The sequence below is a fragment of the Rutilus rutilus genome, assembly GCF_951802725.1.
Source record: "Rutilus rutilus genome assembly, chromosome: 25".
Lineage (NCBI taxonomy): Eukaryota > Metazoa > Chordata > Actinopteri > Cypriniformes > Leuciscidae > Rutilus > Rutilus rutilus.
The window spans coordinates 804,830-826,472 of NC_140229.1; the positions used below are offsets into that span (position 1 = coordinate 804,830).

Sequence of the window (21,643 nt, forward strand, 5' to 3'; positions counted from 1 at the left end):
TAAACACAGTGTGTGTGCGGGACGGAGAGATCAGCGCTCGCTGCTGTAGACTAAACATCTCCTGACTCCTGTGTTTCCACGGCTCACATTCCTGCCGGATCCAGAGAGCCTCGCCAGACTCAACCATTCGCATCCAAACCACCCATAATCCCATCTCTACTGTTTCTTATATTCATATTATAATATATGACTACATAAATTCAACATGGCTGATGAAAGTCGAGAAATCTCTGCATGGGAACAATCATCTTGTTTAGAAACATCATTATATATCATTTAAAATCCCCCTGTAGTCAAAAACTCATCTTTGATTGCAAAATTACATATTGAAGTGTTTTTTCCTTAAAATATCCTGAATGTAACTCGACACCCTCGCCTCATTTAGTATGCACGGTTATATGAATATGCAAATGAGCCCCGCCTCCACTCACTCACTCAGCTCAGAGATCCACTGGTTGACGATCACACGTTGATCTGATTGGTTACAAGGTAGTTTGTGACGTCAGAAACACCAGCGATTTCAAAGCGTGTTTTTGAGACTGTCTTTGGTTCACTGCAGTTTTAAGGAGGAAATACTCAGCAATGGTGTCGACTTATGAACTTACACATGCTTTGTCTTAAAGCAGATTAAAAACACCACATAGACACATAAACAACATTAAAAGCTGGATTTTTATATATTTAAGTGATCTAATTATTCATCAGAGAGGAATAATTCTGTAAACTCTGTTTGCTTGTGGAAGAAAACGTAGTTGTGATACTGGCAGAGTCAAGTCAAACTGTCAATCATCAACAGGCCCCTCCCCTTTCCACAGTGAGGGCGGGGTTAAAGAGTGAGTGACAGTCACCAATTATTAGAGCTGATTTGTTTGGTTTAACATATTAAGGTAAATTCAGCGATATTAAATCATATTGTGGACTTGAATGAAACCAGTTAATTTAGAATGAAATGTTCCCTTAGATTTCACATAAACAAGAACCTTTTTTTTTTTTTAACTGCACATTTTGAACGTTTGGAGAAATAATGTTTTCATAACTGAATGGGAATGCTAGCAAAACATTCATAAATCATGTTTCTGTTACAGTGAACACATGTAGAGTTCAGCACACAGGAACAGTGAGAGTATGAGCATGTGATTCTGTCTCTCCTTCTCTGGCCAAGATCCCAGATTGTGGTATGTGCCTGTCTAACTCGACCAAGAGCACAGTGTGTGTGTGTGTGTGTGTGTGTGTGTGTGTACCCTATCAGACGGAGGCTGTTCTTCTGGAGGTCTGGAGAATCTCATCAGCGCCGTGAGCAGAAATAACTCGGAGCTGCAGATCTGTGTGTGTGTGTGTGTGTCCAGGCACAGGTCCTTCATCAGATCTGGAGTGTGTGTGTGTGTGTGTGTTCATCTGTGAGATCACGTCTCCTGTAATGGAGTCCAGATGTGGTTAATACACTCTTTCTCCTTTAATTCCCTCGTCTTCCTCTCGCTCTCACCGGAAATACTCCAGGTTCTTGGCCCTGAAGGAACGTGCCTCTGTAACCACCTCCAGATGGACACACACACACACACACACACACACACACACACACACACACACACAGAGTTGAGTCCAAACTCGCTGCTCTCCGTTCCTCTTCATCTCTCTCTCCACCGACATGATCCTGCACAAACTCACAGTACTGGTTCTGACTGGTTTATGCTGGTTATGCTCTTCCTCAGTGTTTCTGTCTCGTTTTCCAGCACAAATATCTAAAGATTCTTAAATCAAGACACATTTACTGGAGAAGAAGCAAAATGACTGAAGATATTAAAGTGTTGGTTTCTGAAAAATGCATCAAAATGAAGTGAGTTTGTGCATTAAAACAAGAACTAATGTCTAATTCGTTTTTCTAATTAGTTAAGCAATGATTTCCCTTTGAATGAAGTTTATGTTTCTGGCTCCAGAGGCAGATATTAGTTTAACACATTAAAGACTTGATGTCTTCAGGCATGTTGTTTCTCCAGTAAATGTAAAAAAAAAATAATAAAAAACGAATAAAAATGACCAAACAAAAACACAAAACTACAAAAACTTGAACGATAAATGAAAACGGAACAAAATAAATATTTATATAAAATCTATAAAAAAAAACTAATCAACTAAAAATCTCGTTAAGTTATGAAAACAATATTTCTGACTGCTTTATGTGAACGTTAGGGAAATTCCTCAAGCATTATGGGATGTTTCTTCTGAACGAAACAAGTAACATTTAAAAACACAGTAACACTTTACAATAAGGGTCGTTAGTTAACATTAGTAAACTACATCAGTTAGCATGAACTCATAATGAACTGCACTTAATCTTTGTTAATGTTAATTTCCACATTTACTAATACATTATTAAAATCTTAACATTAGTTACTGCACTGTGAACTAACATGAGCAAACAATGATCAGCTGTATTATTATTAACTAACATTAACAAACATTAATAAATACTGTAACAAATGTATTGCTCATTATTAGTTCATGCTAGTAAATACACTAATGTTAACTAATGAACCTTATCGTAAAGTGTGACCAGAAAAACTAATCCCAAATAAATAAAAAAGTCTGACGTTCCCATTAAGTTATGAAAACATTATTTCTGAATGCTTTTTTCATAGTTATATGGACATTAAGGGAACATTCCATTGTATCATTCCTCAAACATTATGGGAAACGTTCGGATACAAGTAACATTTAATAAAACATCAGATGAACATTCAACTAAAGCCATTAATAAGAACATTAATAAAGACTAGATGATTTTCTGTAAACGTTACTGGAGGAATGTTTGTTCTGAGGCGTTCCCTGTTCTCCGAGACAGTCTATCAGTGAGAGAGAACAGTCATGTGACTCAAACTATGCAAACTCCCAGAATCCTCCAGCCCGGTCCGTCAATGGGCCTGTGTTTGTGCTCCAGCTGGAGCTCGTTATCCAGCGTCTCCGAGAGATGAAGTGTTCGACGCGACACACACTCACACTTTCACAATCTCTACAAATAAACACACAAGAGCAGAGATATCCCATCATGCATCAGCAGAACTCAGGAATCATGAAGGACATTACTTTTGGATACTTTGATTTTGACCCCAATAAGAACTAAGCTTGCTTTCTGATACACTTCAATTATTTTCTTGGCAAATTTTATATACATAAATGTAAACTCACATTTGAACGTTTTTTGAGAGAATTTGCAGCGGTAACACTTTACATTACAGTACTAACATGAACTAACCATGAGCAATATGCTACAGTATTTGTTCATCTCTGTTAACTAATACAGATGTTCATTGTTTGTTCACAGTGCGTTAACTTTATTAAAATAAACAAGATTTTAATAAAGAAATAATTTTTAATAAAAAATAATAATTTCCCTTCGCAGAGATCCATCAGCAAAACTACTTCGTTCATCTTTACATGAAAATATAAACTCTTATCATCAACTAAAATAAACGGTAACACTTTATTTTACAGTGTCCTTGTTACATGTACTTACCGTAGTAATAACAGTAAATTATGCATAACATGCAACCCTCAACAAACCCTAATCCTTTAATATTACTCAGCACTTAAATATATAATTACACTGTAACAATGATACCTTAAAATAAAGTGTAACCAAATAAACTTACTGTAAAGAGTTACTACACAATATACAATTTGCTCTTTAAAGTGACATTAAATTATTAAATTATAAAAAAATTAAAAATAATTTTTTTTCGAAAAGCATATTATAGATCTTGTTATGAACAATTAATCTGCGCATGTTTAATTGTTTTGACCTTGTAATGTTTAATTAAAATGTCATAACTGGTGACGTACGCAGGATTCAGGAATCATGTGGTGCGTTTAAACTCCGCCCCTGGAAACTCACGCTCATTTGCATAGACTTGTGAGAGCCACGCCCACATCGCACTGCATAGAGTCAAGCTCCGCCCTACATTTATTATCATTCACAATACGTAAGAAAGGATGTCGCTTAACAGATCGAGAGCATATCGTTACGTAGAGGTCTTTATTTACAGGTTACATTCATAAATACAGGGAACATTTACAGACATTTACATGTGTGACATCATCATCGGCGTCGTGATGGGTGTTTACGCGTGTTGTATCTGTGCTATTTTAAAGTATTGGTCAGTGTAGACTTTTTGTCTTTTTTTTTTTTTTGTCTCAAGCCATGAGTGTGGTAACGGCGGGTCGAGTGTCACTCGGTCTGTGTGAGTCTATCGTCCTCTAACTCAAACACACGGTGAAGTGTCTCTTTCCCAGAGTGAAGGGGGAAGCGGCCGGCCCCAACGACACGCTCCTGTTCTCATGATCCACTGGAACTGGAACTGAATTGGCCAAAACACACAGGATATTCAACAGGAATAAGAAGTGTGTGAGTGAGTGTGTGTGTTTGTATATATATATATATATATATATATATATATATATATATATATATATATATATGTATATGTGCGTGTGTGTGTGTATATATATATGTGTGTGTGTGTACCTACTTAACTATATTTTGGGGACAAATTTGTACCCAGAAGTGACCAAAACCTGACAAAATCTCCAGAAACCTCCTTTAGGGACGTCCTCGTTTGCAAATCTGGCATAAAAATAAAGTAATTAAAGTTTTTTTTTTTAAAGTAAAAATGCAGAAAGTTGTGTGATGGGTAGGTTTAGGAGTCAGGTTAGTGTGTGTGTGTGTGTGTGTGTGTGATGGGTAGGTTTAGGAGTCAGGTTAGTGTGTGTGTGTGTGTGTGTGTGTGTGATGGGTAGGTTTAGGAGTCAGGTTAGTGTGTGTGTGATGGGTAGGTTTAGGAGTCAGGTTAGTGTGTGTGTGTGTGTGTGTGATGGGTAGGTTTAGTAGTGGTGTGTAGGGCTGGGCGATAAAACGGTATTGGTATTTATTGACGGTACAATATTGTTTACAAATGGCAAACGTACTGAAAGCGGAACGAAACCTGCGAAACCTGAACGAAGAGATAAATAAATAAATCAGTGGTTTAAATTCTAACTTTTCTACTTGTCTTTAAAAAAAAAAAAGTCATAAAAAATGCCAATAATTATCGATACCGAACGATATGAAACATGATATCGTGATCATTGTTTAGCTCTATCGCACAGCCCTGGTGGTGAGTTTGTTGTTTTGAATGAGGTGATTATTGTTGTGATTGTTTTGTCTTGTGTTATCTATTTTTGTGTATTAGGACCTCCTTGATGCATCTAAAGGGCTTTATCCTGAAACATACATTTGTTACATGTTGCTTCTCCAGTAAATGTATGGATTCAAGAAAAGAAAAAGAAAAAAATGACAAAAATAGGGGTCGGGTTAGTATAAGGGGACAGAATATACAGTTTGGACGGTATAAAAACCATTACGTCTATGGAGGTCCTCACAAGTATAGCTAAACAAACCTGTGTGTGTGTGTGTGTGTGTGTGTGTGATGGGAAGGTTTAGGGGTTGGGTTAGTGTAAGGAGACAGAATAAGCAGTTTGGACAGCATAAAACCATGACGTCTATGGAGAGTCCCCATTTAGATAGCTAAGTAAACGTGTGTGTGTGTGTGTGTGTGTGTCTCATACGGTGGTCATGACTTTAAGGGACCCAGTTCTGAACCTCAGGATCTTCTTCTTGAGCGCGTGCGACGCCTTGATCTTTACGAAGGCTTTGGGCTGCAGGGCGTTTCCAGGCTGAGTGGGCGGAGCCAGCAGAGTGGGCGGAGCCAGTTGCTGTGGCCAGACCAATCCGCTGCTGTTTCCAGGCTGAGTGGGCGGAGCCAGCTGCTGTGGCCAGACCAATCCGCTGCTCCCGTCAGAGTCGCTGGACCGCGAGCTGGACCCGCGCGACTCGGCCTCGCTCAGACTCGACTCGGACTCGACTCGGTACACGCGAGGCTTACGGGACCGTCTGATTGGCTGCTCGGCTTCGTCCTGACTCAGTTCTAGCGTGGAGCGCCAGCGCCGGTGAGCGTGAGTGGATCCGCGGCGTGTTTTAGCCGTGACGTTCCTCTCCGCCGTGTTGTATTTGCGCTCCAGGTTGTTCTCGGATTGCGCGCGGCAGGTTTTTCTTCCGGGTTTCTTCGGCGCGATCTTGTCCTCCGTGAAACGGCACTTCTTCGGCTTCCTCTCGGGTTTGTGCGCTAGAGCGCGACACGGCTGCGCTGGGATGTACTGAGCGTTCACCAGCTCGTCGGAGGAGTGTGTGTGTGTGTAGACATGCTGTGGGGATTCTGCTTCGCTGCTGCTGGGAAAATCCAGAGAAGTAGAGCGAATCCCGGCCCGGCTGATGCTACTCTGCCGGATCACTCTGGTCTCGGGACCCATGCTAGTGCGCGGAGGTTTGCTGGGTCTAGCGTGAGGCGAGCGGCGCTGGATTAGCCCGATGATGTATGTCTCCACACGCTGAGCCTGTCTGTAGTCCTCAGCGCTGGGCTCCTCATCGGGCCAGACCCACGGCTCGTCTTCACTCACGCCCTCCAGCGCAGGAGAGGCTGCTGGGAAAGAGGGAAACACACACATCACCTACAGACCGACACAATGACAGCCCAGCACACAATAGTCATCATTTCACCATCTAGATTAACTATAGACCCGATATAGTCCGGCTGTGAGTCACACACTTCCATCCAAAATAACCTTGAATTTGGTCACATGTCATTTTTGCCAAAATAACTTGAGGTTTATGATATTCCATCATGTCAGTCATCAGTGATCACAAGGTGTGTGGTTTCATTTCTTTGACATGTTCTCTAACTGATGATAGTCTATTCTCTGATGATGGTTTAGTGGCCTTGTTCTAGTCTACACGTCTGGCTGCTTTTGGATGCCATTAGACGTCTTTTAAACGCAGAACTGCATGCTGGGAGGGAGAATCTTTATAATACTGGAAACAACTAACCAACACGACATCCTCACACTGAATGAATCACAGCTACTGTCAAACACTTTATGAAGCACATCTCACACACTAATGGAAAGTGCTTTACATAATAATAATTAAAAAAAATGTGGGAGTGTGTGTATGAGTGTGTCTGTGTTTGTCTATGTGTGTGTGTGTGTGTGTGTGTGTGTGTGTGTGTGAGTGAGAGAGAGCGAGAGAGAGTTTGACTGTGTGTCTGTGTGTGTATATATATATGTGTCTGTGTGTGTGTGTGTGAGTGTGAGTGAGTGTGTCTGTGTGAGAGTGAGAGAGAGTTTGACTGTGTGTGTGTGTGTGTATATATGTGTGTGTGTGTGTGTGTGTGTGTGTACTCTAACAGAGCGGGTCTTTCTTCTCCTCAGTGTCACAGGTGTGTATATTCACACAGAAGCTTAAAGATCTCATGACTCTGAGTGTGTTTTCTCCAGTCTCTGCTTTAACCAGTTCACTGCCAAAAAACCCCCCAGTTTACATTCTGGAATGTTTTAAAAAGTTGATTAAGACTAAAGGTCCTCACACACCGAGTCCGAAATTTCATCTCGCAATCATAATGAACACGTGTTGCTACGGATGCGGAAAACGCAGAAAATCAAACCTGATCCGAATTTTTTTATGACAGAGGAAAGTTCCGGAGGCAGTGTGTGTGAGCGACTGGCACAACGTGAGGCTGTATTTATTTTTCATTTCATTTCATTTCATTTCATTTCGGACTCAGTGTGCAAGAACCTTAACTGTATGTATTTAAGGTGAGATACAAGACTTCATATCTTCTATCTATTGCTTCTCCAGTAAATGTGTCTTGATTTAAGAATTTTAAGCTATTTGTACTGGAAAACAAGACAGAGACACTGAGGAAGAAAATATTTTCTTCACACTGAGTGAACTGGATCTCTATAACATGTGTGCGTGTGTGTGTGAGTGAGTGAGTGTGTGTACATGTGTATGTATGTGTGAGTGAGTGAGTGAGTGAGTGAGTGTGTGTACATGTGTATGTATGTGTGAGTGAGTGAGTGAGTGTGTGTACATGTGTATGTATGTGTGAGTGAGTGAGTGAGTGAGTGAGTGTGTGTACATGTGTATGTATGTGTGAGTGAGTGAGTGAGTGAGTGTGTGTACATGTGTATGTATGTGTGAGTGAGTGAGTGAGTGAGTGAGTGTGTGTACATGTGTATGTATGTGTGAGTGAGTGAGTGAGTGTGTGTACATGTGTATGTATGTGTGAGTGAGTGAGTGAGTGAGTGAGTGTGTGTACATGTGTATGTATGTGTGAGTGAGTGAGTGAGTGAGTGAGTGTGTGTACATGTGTATGTATGTGTGAGTGAGTGAGTGAGTGAGTGAGTGTGTGTACATGTGTATGTATGTGTGAGTGAGTGAGTGAGTGAGTGAGTGAGTGTGTGTACATGTGTATGTATGTGTGAGTGAGTGAGTGAGTGAGTGAGTGTGTGTACATGTGTATGTATGTGTGAGTGAGTGAGTGAGTGAGTGTGTGTACATGTGTATGTATGTGTGAGTGAGTGAGTGAGTGAGTGAGTGTGTGTGTGTGTGTGTGTGTGTGTGTGTGTGCAGAGCTGGCAGACAGACATGTGTGTGTGTGTTTGACGAGTGTATGAGTATATTTGGGTGGTCCACTTACCAACAGACTCGTGTCTCTCAGAGAGCCGGACGGGGCCGAGAGGACAAGGACCCTCAGTGTGTTCAGAGGAGCCTGATATATACACACACACACACACACACACACACACACACACACACACACGTTACAGAGAAAACCCCTGAGTATACGAGATAATATACAGTCAGACATTATTACGGAAGAATAAACTCTGATGATCAAGACTCAGGTGATGCTCTCTTTGATCACCCTGAGGGGATTATCCTGCATAACGACGGTACATAATCCCGCTTATTAGAGATATATTTACCAAATAAACAAATGAATGAATGAATGTGAAATATTGATTAGAGTATAAATGATTTCGTTCTGTGTGAAAAGAGTCTGTCGAGAGACATGGGCATAAATAAATATGTTTCATGTTCCTTGACTTTTAAAGACATTCGACAGCTTTATTTCACTGTATTTTATTGGTTAATATTTGTTCCCTTTCGTTCAGTCACTCCGAGTTACGGGGTTTCGCTTAGCAAGCCTATCACCTTCGAGTACTACCAAACGAGCGGTGATGCTTCGGCCGGTGGCCAGGGTGAGCTGAGGGTTACGGTGAGGAACAACGCCCCGCTGATGCTTCCTCAGGCCACACACCCCTCGGGCCACACCCCCCTCCTGCGCCCTCCTCAGGCCACACCCCTCCTGCGCCCCGCAACCCGTGAGTCTTCCGAGTGCGATCGCGGGGCTGTCTACGGACGTTCCCTGTGTCTCATTCGGGGCTCCAGATGATGAGATGGCTGGAGTCTTCCGAGGATGAAGATTCGGCTGTGCCAGCATTGCCCGAGTCCGACCCGGAATTGACAGCCATGCTTTCCCGGGCCGCCGCGAGCATCGGACTAGAGTGTAACCCTCCGCCCTGTCCTGAGCGCTCGCGGTTGGATGATTGGTTCTTGGGGACAGTCAGCGCTCCACCCCAGTTCCTTTCTTCCCAGAGGTGCATGAGGAGGTCACGAGATCCTGGAAGTACCAGTAGCCACACCACCCTGTAGCCCCAGACTGGTCACCCACTGATGCTAAGCTGGGTTGGGCCTGGTCAGCAAATCTGCCCCTTGGCCTCTGTCCATCATGGCCTCCTAATCATCCCCATACACTGATTGGCTTCAGCACTGTCTCCTCTCCACCAGTAAGCTGGTGTGTGGTGGGCGTTCTGGTGCAATATGGCTGCCGTCGCATCATCCCGGTGATGCTGCACATTGGTGGTGGTTGAGGAGATCACCCCTTCCATGTAAAGTGCTTTGAGTACCTTGAAAAGCGCTATATAAATGTAACGAATAAGTCCCCGTTGTCTTCCTGTGATCGTTCGGCGCCCTCCTCCACCTTCTCCACCCTTGACGGGGCCGTGGCTAAAGGGTACGCTGGGATTCCCCCTGTTGAACGCTCTGTTGCGATGCAACTGTGTCCTCAGAGTGCTTCGACATGGCCTGGTGATCCTAAGCACCCCTCCAGGGCCAGTAGGTTTACCCTGGTGGCGAGATCATACAGAGCTGCGGGGCAAGCCTCCGCCTCACTCCCAGGCCATGGCCATCCTTCAGGTCTGCCAGGCCAGGATGCTCACGGACATGCACCGGGGTAGAGCTGACCCAGGGCTCTTCGATGAGCTCGCCACTGACCTCGCTCTCCGGGCGGCGGAGGTGACCGCACGCTCCCTGGGTCAGGTGATGTCCACAGCCGTGGTCCAGGAGAGACACCTATGGCTCAACCTGGCCGATGTGAGAGAGTCCGAGCGATCCCGTCTCCTCGACTCTATATCCCAGGCTGGCCTTTTCAGCGGCGCGGTGGAGGACTTCGCCCAATAGATCTCTTGTTAATTTATATGATAATATTATTAATCATGAAGCTAGATGAGTGAATGCGTACGGGTCGACAGTGTCTTGACTTGAGCTTATAGGTGAAACTGCAATGATTCTGATGACATGACAACAAATCATTACAAGTTTGAGAAAAATAAACTGATTATCGGTTTAACCTTCATCAAGCATGACTAAAATATAACGGAATAAATTGATTAAATAAGATAATTTCTTAAAAATAAGACAAATAAAAAAAAAATGCTGACAATGACCAGCATCGCCCAATAGTGAGCCTACGGGGTGACGTGCAACACAGACGCGCTGCGCAAAAACACTACGTAAACTAACTCGAGGCACAGAGAGAGAATGAAATGAATAGTGGAATAAAGTCGTTATTTTTGTTTGTTTTTGCGCACAAAAAGTATTCTCGTCGCTTTATAAACTTAAGATTGAGCCACTGGAGTCACTTGGACTATATTAACGATGTCTTTAATACATTTTCTGGGCCAGCAAGTTATAGTGTCCATAAGCCTATGGAGGAGTGAGCCAGCTCTCAGATTTCATCAAAAAAATCTTAATTTGTGTTCCGAAGATGAACGAAAGTCTTACGGGGTTGGAACAACATGAGGGCGAGTAATTACTGACAGAATTTTCATTTTTGGGTGAACTAACCCTTTAACTAATCAGCTGTGTCTGTGCAACTGGTAACTGGAATCAGTATCAAGTATCATTAGAATCGGACATAAAAAACTGATATTGAGCCGTTCATATTCCATTCCCACCGTCAACCTCGTCGATCACAGTAGTTTAGCGGAGAAGATGAATGGGATTTTGACTGTTGCGCTCCATCACCACAGAATGACCCCAGTGGCCAATCACAATCAAGCATCAGTAGGCTTTCCTGGAGCTCAGACAGTAGAGCACTGGTGCTCGCAACACCAAGGTCATTCGATTCCCAGGGAAAACAAGAACTGATAAAAACGTAAATGTGTACCTTGACATGCAATGTAAGTCGCTTTGGGTAAAAGCGTCTGCCGAATGCATAAATGTAAATGTAAGCATCAGTGAACGACATGTGATGATGTGGTTCTTGAGCCGTGATGATGTGGTGTGTTTGGTACCTGAGCCGGGTCGAGTGTGTGACGCTTCAGTGAGAGTCTCGACGGCGTCCATCTTTAGCTCTCCGACCTGATGCTGCAGGAGCTTCATCAAACTCCACACGCCCTCCTGAAACACACACACACACAATTTCAGGACAATCAGCACACACACATGATGAGCCGGCCTCCTAAACACCAACAAGTCAAGTGTCCTTCATTTATACAGCGCTTTAACAATATAGAGTTTCAAAGCAGCAGATTAAAACAGAGATTGTTTAGGCTTTACAGCAGCTCTAGAATAAAGTTATTGTCCAGCTAAAGTTAGTTTTGATTGATTCACTTCCGTTGTAAAGATCATTAGTTATTAACTTAGGGGCCGCTAACACGACACACATTTTCCCATGTGTTCTGGACGTTCATTTGCACGACAACAGTGTTTGGTGCTTGAGAACGCAAACTATGACACCATGTCCTCCTGACCAGATGCGATAAGATTCCAGAGACAAATATTTGAAACCCACAGCCAATCAGAACAGCATGTAAATAAAGCACATAAACAGTCCCTGAGATTACACACACACACTCACTCACTTGCTCACTCACTCACACACACACACACACACACACTCACTCGCTCGCACACACACACTCTCACTCGCTTGCTCGCTCACACACACACTCGCTCACTTGCTCGCTCAAACACACACACTCACTCACACTCGCTCACTTGCTCGCTCACACACATACTCACTCGCTCACACACACACACACACACACTCACTCACTCACTCACACACACTCACTCGCTCGCTCGCTCACACACACACTCAATCACTTACACACACACTCACTCGCTCGCTCACACACACTCACTCGCTCGCTCACACACACTCACTTGCTCGCTCACACACACACACACTCACTCACACACACTCACTCGCTCGCTCACACACACACACACACACACTCATTCACTTACACACACTCACTCGCTCGCTCACACACACTCACTTGCTCGCTCACACACACACTCGCTCACTTGCTCGCTCAAACACACACACTCACTCACACTCACTCACTCGCTCACACACATACTCACTCGCTCACACACACACACACACACACACACACACTCACACACACTCACTCGCTCGCTCACACACACACTCACTCGCTCGCTCACACACACTCACTTGCTCGCTCACACACACTCACTTGCTCGCTCGCTCACACACACACACACACACACACACACACACACACACACACACACTCACTCACACACTCACACTCACTCGCTCGCTCACACACACACACTCATTCACTTACACACACACTCACTCGCTCGCTCACACACACTCACTTGCTCGCTCGCTCACACACACACACACACACTTGCTCACTCAGTCACTCACACACACACACACTCGCTCACTCAGTCACTCACACACACACACACTCGCTCACTCACTCAGTCACTCACACACACACTCACTCACTTGCTCACACAAACACACACACTCACTTGCTCGCTAACACACACACTGTGAAATGAGCAGGTTTATTAAACTCAGATGAGTGCGGATGCAGAGTGGGTTTCTGGGAACGAGGAACGTAATGTCCTGCGTGTAATTAAACGTGAACTAGGGCTGCAGCTATCGATTCTTTTTGTAATCGATTAATCTAGCACTTTATCGATCGATTAATCGAGTAATCGGATAAAAAAATTTGTGTGTTTTTAAACAACCAAAACAAATAATGCATAACGAAAATTATGTGGCTGTAAAATGATCAAGCATTTGGCTTTTATTTCTCAAAAAACAAAAAAAACAAAAAAAAACAGAGCTATTTATTCCAACTCCAACATTTGGCTCCAAAACTAAGCCTATTTATTGTACTTTTTACCCATTTAGTGTTTATAAGTGCCAGTGCCAACAATTATATAACAGTAGATAAGTCAACTTTATACTGTAAAACATGTAGGCCTATAACATGTAAAACTATGAATACAAACTTAAATAGTAAAGGCCATTTGGCCTTAGTTTTGTCTTCTTAATACAACATTACAAAAAAAGGATTGCACCTTCTGCAAATTACCCACCGGAGAACAAAAATAAATTAAATGAATATAAAATATCAAGCCAAACAGGTACACAATGTATACAATTTATAAAAAAATAAGTGTAGCTTTAAAAAGGGGAATGTTTTATTGCAAATATGTTAAAAAGGTTAAAAAAAATGCGGGGGACAGAATCGTTACCTTGTTTCAGCGACGCTGGAAGGAAGTGATCCCAAACTTTATGGACATCTTTACTCTCCGCCATCGCGCCAACTAAATTCAAAATGTATCACGCGCTATTGTGCTTCCTGAACACTGAACAACGGTCCGTGTGAAATCAGATCCCTGCGCGTATAGTGCGCGTCATTGGAATTTAACGAGGCTTCGAGGCAGAGTTTTTGCCTCGAGGAATTTTTGTAATCGAGTAAATCGAGTAACTCGATGAATCGTTGCAGCCCTAACGTGAACGTCTACATCTATGATGTCGGAGCCAAAATAAGTTCAGTTTAACTTGAAGAAATTAGGACAGAAATATATTACTGTACAGTAGAATGTAATAATAATGTAATAATAATAATACTGTTCATTAGGGCTGGGCAAAAAAAAATCGATTTTCCGATTAATCGTTTTTTAAAATGTGGTCGATTCAAAATCGATTCTCAAACGCCAAGAATTTCTTTATTCTTTACAAGAATTCTTTATTTATCTATTACCCAAGTATTAGTTTCCCTCCACTGTTCATAGGCTTGCAAACTCAGTTTTATAGCTAATGCTGTGAGATTTTATGTTAGTTTTATCTAAATCATAAAATAACCTCAATTAGTGCTGCACGTTTAATCATATCGCAATCGCGATGTCAAGCCTATACGCAATTATGATACAAAAATATGACGCAAAATGCTGCGATTTTATATGAAATAAACAAATTTGGGCTTTTAACGCAATTAACGCAGCATCTGTTAATTTTTTGTCATCCTTTGGCTAGTGTTACATGATCCCGCTCTTATTCATGCAAATGCTTTTAAACCATTCATGCGCGACAAGACAAAAAGAGCTAGCTGCCTGTGAATGTCGTGACTTTGACACAGAAAAACTTGTGATGATATCGTGCGTGCGCACAAGACAGCCCAGAATAGAGTTATCTATTTAGAGTATCTTCATAACATAAGAGCAGTCTTATGATGAACGTGAAGAGTTGTGACTCGTGAGAGAATGAGGCGCGTGTGAGATCCGCGTCAGCAGCGGCTGCTCTTAAAGGGACAGTACACAGTAGCCACTAATTATCTCTGTCGTTAAAGTTAATCAAAGAACAAAGGGAACAGAGAAAAACACTCACTGCTCTTGACTAAAGAACTTTTGTAACTTTGATTAGTCTATATATAATTTATAATTAATGCAGCGCAGACTGTTTGATAACTTTATTCAATTTCTGTATATGGCCTAGCTGTTAGACAGGAAGGGCACAGATAAAAATTATATGCAATGTTTTTATATGGGTTTATGTGAGGATTGTTAACCTGTTTGATCAAGACATGCGACTGTTCTGACTTGTCCAATTTTCAATCGTTGAATCGAAATCTAATTTAGAATCGAAATCGAAAAATCGAATCGAGAATCGAAACCGAATCGAATTGTAACATCTGAATCGATACCCAGCCCTACTGTTCATTAAAACATAATTTTTTCAGGAATATCACAATTTTTCGTACAACTAAACCGACCCACCCTGAACATGATCTCTAGTATTTCAAGACTAGTTTAGTTTCAGACTCTGATTAATGAAAACCACCTCAGCAGATCTAATCAGTACAGAAGTGTGTGTGTGTGTCCGACAGCTGACGACTGTGTGTGTGTGTGTGTTTTGGGGGAAGTGTTAGCAGGTCAGATGTCAGCAGTATGTGTGTGTGTGTGTGTTTACTAATGTCTCCTGGGCCCCCAAATAAGATCATGCTAAGGCTGTTAGCTTAACCTGATGAAGCGACTCATCGTCATGGAAACAGCGGCCGCATGAGATCCAACCAATCTGACAAAAGCATTTCACTGTCAATTATTCATATTGACTGATTTACACAAGGACACGATCACACTAGAGATGTGACGGTGATAACATTCTCCCACCGGTTAATCGAGTCGTGATATAAAACATAAAAAAAAACATCGCTTATCAAAAGCTGGTGCGACCGTGTGCGTTTTACTTTCACTTTTAAATCAGCGTCAATTCACCCTTCGCAGGGGGTTTGATTGACAGGCGATCTGACCAATCATAATCCGCCATTTTTGTCTGACAAAGCAGTCAGGAGAGTTAGAAGATTAACGTCAGTGGATTCACAAATCTTTACGATCATTTAAGACTTTATTTAACTCATTTAAGACTGCTCTTATGAGGACACTCGACAAAACGGATATTTTAGCATCATTTGCGTGTTCTGAGAACTTGATACTGACGCACGCGTGTGTGTGTGTGTGTGTGTGTGTGTCACATCTTTTGTCTTGACACGCTTGAATGGTTTAAAAGCATTTGCATTAATAAGAGCATGATCATACAGCGCTAGGCAACGGTGACGGAACACAACAGAGACTGCGTTAAATATTTTTAACGCTTTGAACTAACGCTTTGCGTCTGAACACCGACGAACACAGACTATTGTAGCAAGCCTAAATCACACTGAAGGTTGACAAGAGACACACACACACACACACACACACACACACAAACAAACAATCACTCAATCATGCACATACTCAGTGTTTATTCCTGGCATCAGCGCTGACAGCAATCTGACACAAGACAACAGCCGGAAACACTTGCCCTCATTTCATCTGTGTGTGTTGTATAAACACAAGTGTGTGTGTGTGTAGTGCTGGTGGTCTGTGTGTGTGTGTGTAGTGCTGGTGGTCCTGCGCTCTGATTGGCCAGTTCTGCTGTAATTAACGGCTCGTGTTTCTCCTGCAGATTCAGAAGTGAAGGAATAATTGCAGCGTTCAAACGAGTGTGTGTGTGTGTGTGTGTGTGTGTGTGAATAATTGATGAGAAGAAAAGGTTAAATTGCTGAGGAGCTCGCTGAGCTTCTCCTCTGCCTGTGATCTGTGTTTTATCTTGTTATAACAGCTTTATTTCTACAGCGCTTTAACAGTACAGATCATTTCACAGAAGACAAAAGAGTCATAATTCAGATCAATTCAGTTAGATGTTAATATATTAACTGATTCAGTCTGTCTTAATGCTGCTTTACTGTCTGAAATAACTGTTCTCAACATTGTGATCATTAATTAATGATTTAATACTTCTACTGTAAACGTCACCTGTTCCCAGAGATTTCTCTTTCAAAGATCAGGACATTTATTTGAGTTTTTCATCATATTTCATTCCTGTATCAGCTTTATTGCCGAGTTAAAAGACTGATCAATATGACTATATAGTTGTCATCCATATGAAATGGTAACACGTAACACATGTACAAGTAAGTTTAATTCAGATTAATTACACTGTAGCTTCCATTTAACATTAGTTATCAATGATAAATACTTCCAAGCACTTATTAATCTTAGTTTCAGTACGATATTAAGGAATACATTATTTAAATCAAAAGTTGTATATGTTAATATTATTTAATTGCCCTTAATTAGCCTCTGTGTGTGTGTGTGTGTGTGTGTGTTGTCTTCAGATCCAGAACCCATCAAATCACATAAACAGACGCGACTTTTCATTTTAATAATGGATTAGTACATCTTAAAAATAGCAGTAACTAAGATTAATAAATGCTTCAGAAGTATTTTGAACTAATGTAGTAAACTAATGCTAACAAATATAACCTTATTTTAATGATTATTGAAGAGCAGGACCTGTGAAAGATTCAACCAAACACTTTCTGTGGCTCAACAATATGAACATTATTCTTATGTTCTGCTCATGATATTCTTCAAACTTTAGTCTGAGGGGGAAAAACAGCATTTTTATTAGAGAGTTAAGTTTAGAGGAAATTACTATTCAGCTTAAGTCTTTATACTTCAAATTATGTGTGGAATTTATGAGTGAAAGGACTTTTTTTCAGTGTAGGAGAACACCACACAACTATAAAAACAAAACGTGTTTTCTTTAAGTTTTCGAGAGGATTAATACGTTATGAAGCCTAAAACATCTCCGTCGCGTATTTAACAAACTCCTTCTCCAGTGTTTCTAAAGTGCATAAAGATATCCGTGAAGAAGGCTTACCGGCGGCGGGCACCTCGGGTTCGGGTTCTGGTTCGGTTCCGGCTCGGGTGCGTGTAGCGCGAGCGCGCTGATGACCAACGCCTCGTGCCTGCGCTTGAGCAGCTCGAGCTCGCAGATTCCCGCCAGACTGAGCTCGAGCCGCTGCTTCTGTCTCCCGCGCTCCGACGAGAACAAACGGAACATTATTAACGACTCCTTCACCGCAAACACATCTAAAGAGGAGGGAAACCGCACACTTAATGTTACACTACACCGACAGCCGTTTTTAATGAAGTAAATGTGGTATCCATGATGAAATCCTGTCAGTTTGAGACTTGAGAGAGTTAACGGTTCCTCTCCTCCTCACGGGCTGCAGGATTCCAGACTTTCCAGTCTCACAGCTGTCAAGAGCTCATTAGCATATTCTGACCTTCCGCTTTTCATTGGCTGCAGACTTTCTCCGCAAATTGATATTTTTAATAGCCCCGCCCTCTTGAGGACCCAGAGCCGTTAAAAATAAATAAACGTATCCACCTTTATAAAACATATAAAATTAATACATTTATAAATAAATATATAGACTAAATGCGATAGTAAATAAATACATGTGGGAATAAATACATAAATATAAAAATAAATGAACGCATAAATATGAAAATACATGAAAAAATAAACGAACGAGCAAATAAAAGTTTAAATAAATGAAGAATAAACACAGAAAATAGCTACTAAATAAAGGAATAGTAATACACAAAATAAAACCGTGAATATATTTAATTAAAAATGAATTATATTTGTTTTGTCAAGTCATTTATTTCTTTATTTATTTTCCTATATTAAATTAAATTAAGTTTATATTTATATATTTATTCTGGTTAGGAATGAGAATACTAATAGAGGCCAGATACTGATATTAAAATGACATGTGGATAAAAATCAGTTTCTTTATATTTAGATAATTATTTTACATTTTCATTTCCTTTGCTTTTACTGAATGGTATGAACGTTTAAAATATGACAAGTATAATATCAAATAAATGAATAAAAACAGCGGATTAAAAACACACTTAATGAATTATATCTAATTCATGAAGAAATGTAATGTTATGTGACTGAAGTACGCTGGTGGTTTATGGTGTCATAGCGCCACCTATCTGAATCACATGATCATTACAGAAATATACACTTACATAAAACCAGCGTGATCTCAGAGAATGTAGAATAATTTTTCTCATTTAATGTTTTATTTGAAAAGGAATAAAGAGAAAAATCTGTCACGTGGATCCTTTAATACACAGATAAAATGTATAAATTATTACAAAAACAACTCTAAACTCATTTATTAATTACACATTGACTGTTTATTCATGTCATATGAATATAATCCATTACTTTCTGCAAAATGGAAACTCTTACAATGCGTTTCATTTTTCATTGGTAGTTGTGAGGTGGATGTGTCCAGCGATAGGAGACAAAAGTTCAAGTTTAGCTTGTGCTTCATCTTACTGTGGCGTCTTGCTGTGGCTACAACAGAAATAAGACATTTACATAAATCAACACTATAAATGGTACAAATAATCTCAGAAAAAATATATATATTTCTGTCAATGAAACGACTCATATAATCCATCTTGTAACAGACAGAAAAGACTGTTTAGTATCTATTGACTAGTTGATTGACTACTGAGGACATTTTTTTATTTGCTGATGAAATTGAGAAGACTTGAGAAACTTACTGACAGATTCTTATATTCAGAAGAGCCTGACTGGGGAATAGCAGGTCTGGGATGGACAGTCTATGGCAAAAACACATTGATTATTTATTATCTGACTTTTGAATGCACAAACTCTTTTGCACATGTAGTTTTTGATATTTCTCTTACTGTGAGTGTGTCGTAGACGTCAGATGATCTGGACTTGAGGTCAAGAGCAGCATATGTGCCTTCACTGGGATCAGGTCTGGGATCGTTCTACAGGGAAACAGAGAGAAGGATTCACCATTTAAAATTTTGGGAAAAAAAAGGGGGGGGGGGGAATGAATGTTAAAAATTATAAATTGTTACCATGACAATCAAAAGTGTAATCACTCCACAGTCTCTTCTCATCAAACCATGTACAATCTTGAGTATATATATATATGTAACGATAACCAGTGAGAGTGCCTGGGATTACCATCAACCAACCCAGACAATCACCACACATCCACAGACTCTATTCCCCATAATCCTCAGTTCAGACTATCATCCATTATCACTTTCACCTGTGTCTCATTACCTTGTTTACTCACCCTATAATAGCCTGGTTTTCACATTCATTCTCTGAAAAGTCTTGTTTAGTGTTTGTACTGCAATTCTGAGCGTTTGTCTGTTATTCCCATGTTCTTGGTTTTGATCTCTGCCTGTCCTTGGATTTTCCTTTTTGCCTGTGTCCCCTGTGACCCTGTGTCCCTGTTACCCTGTGACCCCTGCGACCCTGTGTCCCCTGTGACCCTGTTACCCTGTGATCCCTGCGACCCTGTGTCCCCTGTGACCCTGTTACCCTGTGACCCTGTGACCCCTGCGACCCTGTGTCCCTGTGACCCTGTTACCCCTGTGACCCTGCAACCCTGTGTCCCTGTTATCCTGTGACCCCTGTGACCCCAGTGACGCTGTGACCGTTACCCTGCGACCCTGTGACCCCTGCGACCCTGTGTCCCTGTGACCCTGTTACCCTGTGATCCCTGCGACCCTGTGTCCCCTGTGACCCTGTTACCCTGTGACCCTGTGACCCCTGCGACCCTGTGTCCCTGTGACCCTGTTACCCCTGTGACCCTGCAACCCTGTGTCCCTGTTATCCTGTGACCCCTGTGACCCCAGTGACGCTGTGACCCTGCGACCCTGTGTCCCTGTGACCCTGTGTCCCTGTGACCCTGTTACCCTGTGACCCCTGCGACCCTGTGTCCCCTGTGACCCTGTTACCCTGTGATCCCTGCGACCCTTGCGACCCTGTTACCCTGCGACCCTGTGACCCCTGCGACCCTGTGTCCCTGTGACCCTGTTACCCCTGTGACCCTGCAACCCTGTGTCCCTGTTATCCTGTGACCCCTGTGACCCCAGTGACGCTGTGACCCTGCGACCCTGTGTCCCTGTGACCCTGTGTCCCTGTGACCCTGTTACCCTGTGACCCCTGCGACCCTGTGTCCCCTGTGACCCTGTTACCCTGTGATCCCTGCGACCCTTGCGACCCTGTTACCCTGCGACCCTGTGACCCCTGCGACCCTGTGACCCTGTTACCCCTGTGACCCTGCAACCCTGTGTCCCTGTTATCCTGTGACCCCTGTGACCCCAGTGACGCTGTGACCCTGCGACCCTGTGTCCCCTGTGACCCCTGTGACCCTGTGTCCCTGTTACCCTGTGACCCCTGCGACCCTGTGTCCCCTGTGACCCTGTTACCCTGTGATCCCTGCGACCCTTGCGACCCTGTTACCCTGCGACCCTGTGACCCCTGTGACCCTGTGTCCCTGTTATCCTGTGACCCCTGTGACCCTGTTACCCTGTGACCCCTGCGACCCTGTTACCCCTGTGACCCTGCGACCCTGTGTCCCTGTTATCCTGTAACCCCTGTGACCCTGTGACCCCTGCGACCCTGTTACCCCTGTGACCCTGCGACCCTGTGTCCCTGTTATCCTGTAACCCCTGTGACCCTGTGACCCCTGCGACCCTGTGTCCCTGTTACCCTGTGACCCCTGCGACCCTGTTATTGTTTGGACTGATTACCTGGTCTTTTTTGGCCTCTTGCCTGTTTTCTGGATTGTCTTTGGATTACCCTCTGTTCAAATAAACTGCATTTGGATCCTCAAGCTTCGTGTCTCAGAGCAGTACGTGACAATATATGTGTTCTACATGTACAAAGAAGCTGTAATTGAT

At 42.3% G+C, this 21,643-nt stretch overlaps 2 protein-coding genes across 7 annotated transcripts in view; both read right to left on the reverse strand.

Moving 5' to 3' along the window:
• Window positions 1-4,163: 4,163 nt before the first annotated feature.
• On the reverse strand, window positions 4,164-18,189 carry dact3a (dishevelled-binding antagonist of beta-catenin 3a). Of its 6 annotated transcripts, none has more exons than XR_014626317.1 (6): window positions 17,760-18,133; window positions 11,509-11,614; window positions 8,568-8,639; window positions 5,599-6,509; window positions 4,524-4,618; window positions 4,164-4,352 (listed from the first exon to the last, which is right to left on the reverse strand). XR_014626317.1 is itself a non-coding variant. In XM_084400709.1 (6 exons), the coding sequence occupies exons 1-6, from the start codon at window positions 17,940-17,942 to the stop codon at window positions 4,331-4,333; spliced, it is 1,347 nt and encodes a 448-aa protein (XP_084256835.1). In that variant the 5' UTR covers window positions 17,943-18,189; the 3' UTR covers window positions 4,164-4,330. The 6 variants fall into 6 exon arrangements, 3 of the variants coding, with proteins under 3 accessions (XP_084256835.1, XP_084256836.1, XP_084256837.1); XR_014626318.1 differs by having other exon boundaries at window positions 5,599-6,506; window positions 17,760-18,110; XR_014626319.1 differs by having other exon boundaries at window positions 4,529-4,618; window positions 17,760-18,110.
• An 823-nt stretch (window positions 18,190-19,012) lies between these two features.
• The window catches only part of LOC311285487 (cell adhesion molecule CEACAM5-like), a gene marked incomplete at its 5' end in the record, with an annotated part of 114,891 nt that continues 112,260 nt past the window's right edge, over window positions 19,013-21,643 (reverse strand). Inside the window, 3 exons of the mRNA XM_084401135.1 lie at window positions 19,013-19,262; window positions 19,475-19,534; window positions 19,622-19,708. The remainder of the gene's footprint in view (window positions 19,263-19,474; window positions 19,535-19,621; window positions 19,709-21,643) is intronic.